Raw genomic sequence first — 10,788 nt, forward strand, 5'->3', positions numbered from 1 at the left:
TGTGTGAAGACAGGGGATAAAGAGGGGAAGGGAAGACCTAGAAAATGAGTCATGTCAAAGGATAACATGTACAGCTTCCTCCCTGTCAACCTGTTACCCTCTAACTGACACCACTCAGGGTTCAGATCAATTGAACTGTGACCCCTGAAGCTGACCCCATTGGCATAGATATCTCACTGGGCCTAGACGTCAATTCAACGTCTATTCCACGTTGGTTACATGAAAATGACATGGAAACACTGTTGATTCAGCCAGTGTGTGTCCAGTAGGATGGCACCTGATGTTGTGTGTTTGAGAGAGAGGAGCACCTGACGTTTTCTGTTATTAACATCTGTTTGTTTGTTTCTAGCTGCATGCACCTCTGTGTGTGTGTTTGTGTGTGCGTGCGTCTGTGTTTTATTGATTGTGTCATTGGTTAGATAGTATTACAAATTCCAGTGACTGGTATTAGCACCTCACAACCCTGAGCTTCACACTCCACCACCCATCACCCACAACTGGAGCCTGAGAGTCTAGGGGGCCCCATAAACCTGCCTCTCAAACTCTCCCTGACCTGCATGAGATGTGCCCTGGTTGGTTGCTAGGGAGGTTAGTAGGGGGCCGGACATTTGCCCATCCTCTTGACTATACAGGTCACACAATACTTGTAGTATCCCTCAAGCAGTGACAGACATCTCTGTCTCTGCCCATCAACAACTGGACTCAATAATATCTCTGGACTTGTGGGATGGTGTGCGTGCCCAAAATCCACTACCATTCCACTACCTCTCCAACTTTTCATCCCCATGTACATTACCATATGCATCCCCATACTCCTCTTCCTCAGTGTGTTTAAATAAAGTTCCTGTGTGTTCATTCTTGGGCTGCTTTATTCCCCTCTAACCGAGGGCCGGTGTCAGTGAGTCACAAACTAGTAAAATATTTAGAGCCGCGTTGCTCTCTTTCAGATAAGAGTGCTCTTGGGGAGAGCCTTCTCCATTTTCTCAGTCAGAAGACAGTATACACATCAGAGGCCCGATGTGCTCCCTGAAGGCACAAGTTGCCCTTTGGCATAGGTCTGAAAGCTGACCATAAATCAGTGTCTTGTACTCACCCACAGCGTCTGCCCCCAGGCTTAGCAGAATCTTGGTCTCTGCCACTGTCTCGAAGGCGGGGCCGCCCACATTGCAGTACACCCCCTGTTGGAGGAAAGAGGAACAGCCCTGCTCCTCTGCCACCTCTCGAGCCAAACGGCCCAGGTCTGCACACACACACACACACACACACACACACACACACACACACACACACACACACACACACACACACACACACACACAGAACAGTAGAGTTAACACACACACTGAACCCTCTCAAACATACACCCCAAAACCTCACATAGAATAAGGTGTCATTTATGGTCATTTGGCCTCAGTGTTTGGGTGGCTAACTGATGATCAAAGGCACCTGTTTGACTGTCTCAAAGTTTAGGTGTCTCACCTGTCATCGTTGTGTCCCCTCAGAGGCCTGGCATATTGATGTGGTGTCCGATCAACATGATGTCACCAACATTGAACTTAGGGTTCAGTCCTCCTGCAGCGTTGGTTAATATCAACGTCTCCACCCCAACTAGAGTAAACACACGCACCGGGTACGTCACCTGCACAACACACAGAATATACAGTATATATAAACACACGCACCGGGTACGTCACCTGCACAACACACAGAATATACAGCATATATAAACACACGCACCGGGTACGTCACCTGCACAACACACAGAATATACAGTATATATAAACACACGCACCGGGTACGTCACCTGCACAACACACAGAATATACAGTATATATAAACACACGCACCGGGTACGTCACCTGCACAACACACAGAATATACAGCATATATAAACACACGCACCGGGTACGTCACCTGCACAACACACAGAATATACAGCATATATAAACACACGCACCGGGTACGTCACCTGCACAACACACAGAATATACAGTATATATAAACACACGCACCGGGTACGTCACCTGCACAACACACAGAATATACAGCATATATAAACACACGCACCGGGTACGTCACCTGCACAACACACAGAATATACAATATATATAAACACACGCACCGGGTACGTCACCTGCACAACACACAGAATATACAGCATATATAAACACACGCACCGGGTACGTCACCTGCACAACACACAGAATATACAGTATATATAAACACACGCACCGGGTACGTCACCTGCACAACACACAGAATATACAGCATATATAAACACACGCACCAGGTACGTCACCTGCACAACACACAGAATATACAGCATATATAAACACACGCACCGGGTACGTCACCTGCACAACACACAGAATATACAGCATATATAAACACACGCACCGGGTACGTCACCTGCACAACACACAGAATATACAGTATATATAAACACACGCACCGGGTACATCACCTGCACAACACACAGAATATACAGCATATATAAACACACGCACCAGGTACGTCACCTGCACAACACACAGAATATACAGTATATATAAACACACGCACCAGGTACGTCACCTGCACAACACACAGAATATACAGCATATATAAACACACGCACCAGGTACGTCACCTGCACAACACACAGAATATACAGTATATATAAACACACGCACCGGGTACGTCACCTGCACAACACACAGAATATACAGCATATATAAACACACGCACCAGGTACGTCACCTGCACAACACACAGAATATACAGTATATATAAACACACGCACCAGGTACGTCACCTGCACAACACACAGAATATACAGCATATATAAACACACGCACCGGGTACGTCACCTGCACAACACACAGAATATACAGCATATATAAACACACGCACCAGGTACGTCACCTGCACAACACACAGAATATACAGCATATATAAACACACGCACCGGGTACGTCACCTGCACAACACACAGAATATACAGCATATATAAACACACGCACCGGGTACGTCACCTGCACAACACACAGAATATACAGCATATATAAACACACGCACCGGGTACGTCACCTGCACAACACACAGAATATACAGCATATATAAACACACGCACCGGGTACGTCACCTGCACAACACACAGAATATACAGTATATATAAACACACGCACCGGGTACGTCACCTGCACAACACACAGAATATACAGTATATATAAACACACGCACCGGGTACGTCACCTGCACAACACACAGAATATACAGCATATATAAACACACGCACCGGGTACGTCACCTGCACAACACACAGAATATACAGCATATATAAACACACGCACCGGGTACGTCACCTGCACAACACACAGAATATACAGTATATATAAACACACGCACCGGGTACATCACCTGCACAACACACAGAATATACAGCATATATAAACACACGCACCAGGTACGTCACCTGCACAACACACAGAATATACAGCATATATAAACACACGCACCAGGTACGTCACCTGCACAACACACAGAATATACAGCATATATAAACACACGCACCGGGTACGTCACCTGCACAACACACAGAATATACAGCATATATAAACACACGCACCGGGTACGTCACCTGCACAACACACAGAATATACAGCATATATAAACACACGCACCGGGTACGTCACCTGCACAACACACAGAATATACAGCATATATAAACACACGCACCGGGTACGTCACCTGCACAACACACAGAATATACAGCATATATAAACACACGCACCGGGTACGTCACCTGCACAACACACAGAATATACAGCATATATAAACACACGCACCGGGTACGTCACCTGCACAACACACAGAATATACAGCATATATAAACACACGCACCGGGTAGGTCACCTGCACAACACACAGAATATACAGCATATATAAACACACGCACCGGGTACGTCACCTGCACAACACACAGAATATACAGCATATATAAACACACGCACCGGGTACGTCACCTGCACAACACACAGAATATACAGCATATATAAACACACGCACCGGGTACATCACCTGCACAACACACAGAATATACAGCATATATAAACACACGCACCGGGTACGTCACCTGCACAACACACAGAATATACAGCATATATAAACACACGCACCGGGTACGTCACCTGCACAACACACAGAATATACAGCATATATAAACACACGCACCGGGTACGTCACCTGCACAACACACAGAATATACAGTATATATAAACACACGCACCGGGTACGTCACCTGCACAACACACAGAATATACAGCATATATAAACACACGCACCGGGTACGTCACCTGAACAACACACAGAATATACAGTATATATAAACACACGCACCGGGTACGTCACCTGAACAACACACAGAATATACAGTATATATAAACACACACGACTTCAGCAGTCAGAGTGGCCTAAATCATTACAGTGTCTTAGAGTGACAGAGAGCATCATCACATTAATCAGCTGTCTTTACTTAGCTCACTGCTGTCCCAACTATAATGTCATCTGCCAGCCCTGTAGTCAAAGTAGTCTAGGAGCTTCATGTTGGACAGTGACACAGCAGAATCCAATACAGTACTATGTAACAAGCTTAGGTCCTGCTTAGACAGTATCAGTTGCATATGTTTATTGCACATCTTCATTTTACAGCAATTTGTCTTCAAAATACTTTTTATGGAAAGCATAGCATACACAGCATGGTATGTGCTGAATGTGTGTTGCATTATGTTTCAGAGCGGAAGAGGCAGTCGAACCATGGCAATGCTGTAGCCCTCATAGTAATGGAACCTGCCCTGCATACAAACACAGGCCTTCCCTTGCAGCTCCCCAAACACCAGATTCCCAGCATGGCCTGGAACTGATAGAAAGAGAGAGAGAGAGAAAGAAAGAGAGAGAGAGAGAGAGATACACAAATACGTGCACAGCACAGGAGGCTGCTGAGGGGAAGACGGCTCACAATAATGGCTGGAATGGAGTGAATGAAATGGCATGAACAACATGGAAACCATGTGTTTGATGTGTTTGATACCATTCCATTATTCCGTTCCAGCCATTACTAGCAGTCTGTCCTGCACAATTAAGGTGCCACCGGCTGCTTGTGGTACACAGGCACATTCACACTAAAATGCAACAACTTCCTTGCCAGACTTGGGTCCGACGAGGTGTTGCACACACACATGCGCACACAAACACACATACATACACATGTATGTTACCCTGCATGGGATGGGATTAAGGGAGACAGATGAGGAAACAGGGTCAAGTTGCAGGTCAAAGCACTAACAGACCAGTCTACCTGGTGTGCAGTATGGTGGAGTTTGGTGTGTGTGTTTAGTAGGTGGGCCTCTCCCTGTGTGTCTCAGTGACAGAGCCAGTTCCCCTACCCCTGAGGGGTGATTAAGCCCTGTCCCCCAGAGCCAGTCCCCCCCCCCCCCCCCCCCCCATCTACCCACCATGGTCCCTCATTAATGATGTCACCTGGGACCAATGTTGATGACATGGGTTTAGAACTTTATTATGCAATGTAGTAATGTGCTTTGAGGTGAATGAGATGTTAAGCTACAGACTCACAACACTGTGTCAGAGATAAGAAGTCTTCAAGGTTATGCGTGTATACTGTACCTGTGCTCTGAGGGAAGCGAGGGATGTCTTTATAAGGGAAGGCTACGCTATTCTCCAGTAAGTCTGCCAGCCCTCCCAGTCCAGAACCACAGATGATGGCCACCTTGGGCATGTGCTGCGTACGCTCCAGCAGCCAATCAGCTGTCTCCTTGTACTGCTAATAGGTGTACCTGCGAGGTGGAGAGAGATAGTGAGAAAGAGAGAGAGAGAGAGAGAGAGGGGGAGAAGAAAGAAAGAGACAAGAGTGAAGGGTTAGGGGCAAAGGGAATGATCTGGGGTGTGTAAATGCACTTTTGTCCCACTCCTGCAGTGGAGCGTTTAGCTCAGGCCCTGGGCAGGGTAACTTGGCAGGATGGTGATGAATCACAGGCTGAGAAGCCTCTATAAGCAAATCCACTGGAGCACAGCAAGCAAGCAGTCCCTTACACACACATCAAAATGCGATACTCAACACACATGCGTGGGTGGTGATGTGTGAGTGTGTGTGTGTGCATGCACACACATGCACTTCCAACAAGTGGCCTCTGAAGCCTGATTGGAGGGTTAGGATGCGTAAGTAAACCCCCATCCTTCTGGCCCTGTCAGCCAGCAGGGATAAACGTGCTTGTGATAGCCTTGGTCATGGAGGGTGGGAGGTGGGGGTGGAATGGCTTGAGCAATTCATCAAATTTGATTAATTCAATTCACTGGGTGAGTACACATCTCTCACTCTGCTCTGAAGGCAAGGACAGAGAGAGAGAGAGAGAGAGAGAGAGAGAGAGAGAGAGAGAGAGAGAGAGAGTGAGAGAGAGAGTGAGTTAGAGAGTGAGAGTGAGAGTGATGAAGGCAAGGAGAGAGAGAGAGAGAGAGAGAGTGAGTTAGAGAGTGAGTGTGAGAGAAAGAGAGAAAGATGGTCTGTGGGGATGGAGTGCACTAGTTCTCTGACATGAGAAGCCACTGAAGAGAGCAATCAGTGTGGTTAATGCTCTCCCTCTCTCTCAGTGTATAGAGCTCTTAAAGGCAGTAATGGGTCAGTGTGGTTAATGATCTCCCTCTCTCTCAGTGTATAGAGCTCTTAAAGGCAGTAATGGGTCAGTGTGGTTAATGATCTCCCTCTCTCTCGGTGTATAGAGCTCTTAAAGGCAGTAATGGGTCAGTGTGGTTAATGCTCTCCCTCTCTCTCGGTGTATAGAGCTCTTAAAGGCAGTAATGGGTCAGTGTGGTTAATGATCTCCCTCTCTCTCGGTGTATAGAGCTCTTAAAGGCAGTAATGGGTCAGTGTGGTTAATGATCTCCCTCTCTCTCGATGTATAGAGCTCTTAAAGGCAGTAATGGGTCAGTGTGGTTAATGCTCTCCCTCTCTCTCGGTGTATAGAGCTCTTAAAGGCAGTAATGGGTCAGTGTGGTTAATGATCTCCCTCTCTCTCGGTGTATAGAGCTCTTAAAGGCAGTAATGGGTCAGTGTGGTTAATGATCTCCCTCTCTCTCGGTGTATAGAGCTCTTAAAGGCAGTAATGGGTCAGTGTGGTTAATGCTCTCCCTCTCTCTCGGTGTATAGAGCTCTTAAAGGCAGTAATGGGTCAGTGTGGTTAATGCTCTCCCTCTCTCTCGGTGTATAGAGCTCTTAAAGGCAGTAATGGGTCAGTGTGGTTAATGATCTCCCTCTCTCTCGGTGTATAGAGCTCTTAAAGGCAGTAATGGGTCAGTGTGGTTAATGATCTCCCTCTCTCTCGATGTATAGAGCTCTTAAAGGCAGTAATGAGTGAGAGGTTGCAAGAAAAGGTAGCTAGAGGAAGGGCTATAGGAAAGGGAACAATGGCCTACTATGTTAAGGGGAACTAAACAAGCAAAAGAAGCAAGTAGTCTATTCTAGTCTAGTTCATCCTATAGAACGCAGGAATTGACATTCAGGTCTCAAAGGCATTTGCCCGTTGGGCATGTCAGTAATATATTTTGGTTGTCCAAAGATTATGATTACTTGCCCGAAAATGTAAAATAACTATTTTTCACTACACACAGGGGATGCACACACACACAAACACACACACACTCACAGACATCACCACTTACGTGTGTGTTGAACCAGAAAGACCAGACTACTGGAATTCTTTGCATCTACAGTAGTTGTTATCAGGAAAAAAAATTGCCTGCCACATGGGGCATCCACACGCTCAACTTGCACGAATGCTCATGTCACTTGTCCTGGGAAATAGGGCAACCCCCGTAACAACAGCAATCTTACCAATTACATAATTGACATAATGGCTTTAGGCCTAGGTGTTTTGCAAGTGTGTTTTTGCGTGAATTTGCTAACATTTCTGTAAAATACATTCCTTGCAGAAAATAAAAGGCTGATTGTATTCTTCAGTATTAGTATTGAGAAACCAGAAAACAAACGATCAGTACGGAGTGCGCAACAGGGTGAAACTAGATTGCCCAATATTGCCCCATGCCTTCACTCCCGCACAGAGCTGTCGAAGGTCCTGATGGTCACTCTGGCAACGTTCCTGTCCCTTGCGCTATGAATACGGAAGCGGGACCGACCGCAGCACTGCAGCCTCGTTCAGAGCATTTGAATACCAAACAGGCCTAGCCTAATGTAGGCTACAACGAAAAGCCAAGATATATAGTATTTCTTCTCAGGAGCAGCCTAGAGAGGCATGTACTCTGAATTCTAATCTCTCGCTAGCCTAGTCCCTCCTGTAGCTGTGCAGGAAAACAACTCCAGTGACTGATGAGTTTTCAAGTTTGAATCTTGAAATTATGCAGCGGAATCCAGCATGTTTTAGCATTGTTTTTTGTAGGGTGAGCAGCTTCTGTAGTTTGTATGCTAAATAGACAGTTTCACTTTAATACGGTCCATATTCAACTATTTATAAGGCATTTACAAAAGGATGACACATTATTAAGGATTAGGGTTAGGTTAGGTTAGGGTTCTGTAGAACCCTTTCTACAGAGGGTTCTACATGGAATCCAAAATGGTTCTACCTGGAACCAAAAGGGTTTTACCTGGAACCAGCAAGAGACAGTGGTGGAAAAAGTACCCAATTGTCATACTTGAGTAAAAGTAAATATACCTTAATAGAAAATGACCCAGTAAAATACTACTTGAGTAAAAGTCTACAAGTATTTGGTTATATATATACTTAAGTATCAAAAGTAAATGTAATTGCAAAAATATACATAAGTATAAAAAGGAAAAGTATAAATTATTACACATTCCTTATATTAGGCAAACCAGACAGCATAATTATCTTATTTTATGGATAGCCAGGGGCACTCTTAACACTCAGACATCATTTACACACGAAGCATTTGTGTTTATTGAGTCTGCCAGATCAGAAGCAGTAGGGATGACCAGGGTGTTCTCTTGATAAGTGTGTGAATTGGACCATTTTCCTGTCCTGCTAAGCATTCGAAATGCATTGAGTACCATTGGGTGCCAGGGAAAATGTATGGAGGAAAAAGTTGCCAACATTATTTTCTTTAAGAATGTAGAGGTGTAAAAGTTGGCAAAAATATATAGTAAAGTACAGATACCACAAAAAACAACTTAAGTAGTACATTTAAGTATTTTACTTAAGTACTTTACACCACTGCCTATTGGGTCACCCGAAGAACACGTTTGAAACCCTTTTTCTAAGAGAATAGGCCTATAGCCTAATCTTGTGCCTGCATAGCATGCAGTGTTTTGGCTGCAGCGTTGTTTTATTGTGTGCAATATAGGCAAGCTCTCATCGAATTCAAACTGGCTATCTGTAGTCTATTTCATTCCATCCACCTTGAATCATATGGGAAGGACGTTTTGGCTATCTTCCTGTCACATTGACCGGGGGCGTTATCAGAAACGACAGCTACTGCCACCACATAACTCTTGCGCTTTCTCACTGTAATGTCAAGTTCTCTACCAGGAATGATCGCCGTTGCTATGGCAATGATCTGGTTGTGCCCGAGTTAATGGTTAATTCGAATAGGCGAAACAAGTTTATGAGGAGATAGATGAAGGTTTGTTCCTTCTGACCGAGCATAATATCATGTAGTCGTTCATTTATCGTACCTGCTCTCGCTGGTGGATGACATGTCGGCGGCGTTTGAGGAAATTGTTAGATTTATTTCTCTCGCTATCTTGATGCGAAGTGATACAGTTTTCGGCTTGAAAGATGGGGGTGGAGTGATTTGCTCACTGGGTGGATTGACAATAGTGCAGCACGCGGACTGGTTTGAGGGCCAGGGCCGGTTTAATGCAAGGGCTTACTGGGGCTGAAGCCCCTTAGCCCAGGCCTGTGGGGGTCCAAGAGGCCACAAAAAAAATTAATAACAAAAAAGAAATAAAAAATAATAATAATATATACACTGCTCAAAACAATAAAGGGAACATTAAAATAACACATCCTAGATCTGAATGAAAGAAATAATCTTATTAAATACTTTTTTGTTTACATAGTTGAATGTGCTGACAACAAAATCACACAAAAATAATCAATGGAAATCCAATTTATCAACCCATGGAGGTCTGGATTTGGAGTCACACTCAAAATTAAAGTGGAAAACCACAATACAGGCTGATCCAACTTTGATGTAATGTCCTTAAAACAAGTCAAAATGAGGCTCAGTAGTGTGTGTGGCCTCCACGTGCCTGTATAACCTCCCTACAATGCCTGGGCATGCTCCTGATGAGGTGGCGGATGGTCTCCTGAGGGATCTCCTCCCAGACCTGGACTAAAGCATCCGCCAACTCCTGGACAGTCTGTGGTGCAACGTGGCGTTGGTGGATGGAGCGAGACATGATGTCCCAGATGTGCTCAATTGGATTCAGGTCTGGGGAACGGGCGGGCCAGTCCATAGCATCAATGCCTTCCTCTTGCAGGAACTGCTGACACACTCCAGCCACATAAGGTCTAGCATTGTCTTGCATTAGGAGGAACACAGGGCCAACCGCACCAGCATATGGTCTCACAAAGGATCTCATCTCGGTACATAATGGCAGTCAGGCTACCTCTGGCGAGCACATGGAAGGCTGTGCGGCCCCCCAAAGAAATGCCACCCCACACCATGACTGACCCACCGCCAAACCGGTCATGCTGGAGGATGTTGCAGGCAGCAGAACGTTCTGCACGGTGTCTCCAGACTCTGTCACGTCTGTCACAT

At 45.3% G+C, this 10,788-nt stretch overlaps 1 protein-coding gene across 1 annotated transcript in view; it reads right to left on the minus strand.

Moving 5' to 3' along the window:
- The window catches only part of LOC115167198 (purine nucleoside phosphorylase-like), a 10,518-nt gene extending 636 nt beyond the window's left edge, over window positions 1–9,882 (minus strand). The window contains exons 1-4 of the mRNA XM_029721370.1: window positions 9,698–9,882; window positions 5,662–5,831; window positions 1,480–1,639; window positions 1,094–1,240 (exon numbers count right to left, since the gene is read on the minus strand). Coding sequence (XP_029577230.1) covers window positions 1,094–1,240; window positions 1,480–1,486 — 154 coding nt within the window. The 5' untranslated portion in view covers window positions 1,487–1,639; window positions 5,662–5,831; window positions 9,698–9,882. The remainder of the gene's footprint in view (window positions 1–1,093; window positions 1,241–1,479; window positions 1,640–5,661; window positions 5,832–9,697) is intronic.
- Between the last annotated feature and the right edge of the window lie 906 nt (window positions 9,883–10,788).

This window comes from Salmo trutta, chromosome 29 (assembly GCF_901001165.1).
Source record: "Salmo trutta chromosome 29, fSalTru1.1, whole genome shotgun sequence".
Classification (NCBI taxonomy): domain Eukaryota; kingdom Metazoa; phylum Chordata; class Actinopteri; order Salmoniformes; family Salmonidae; genus Salmo; species Salmo trutta.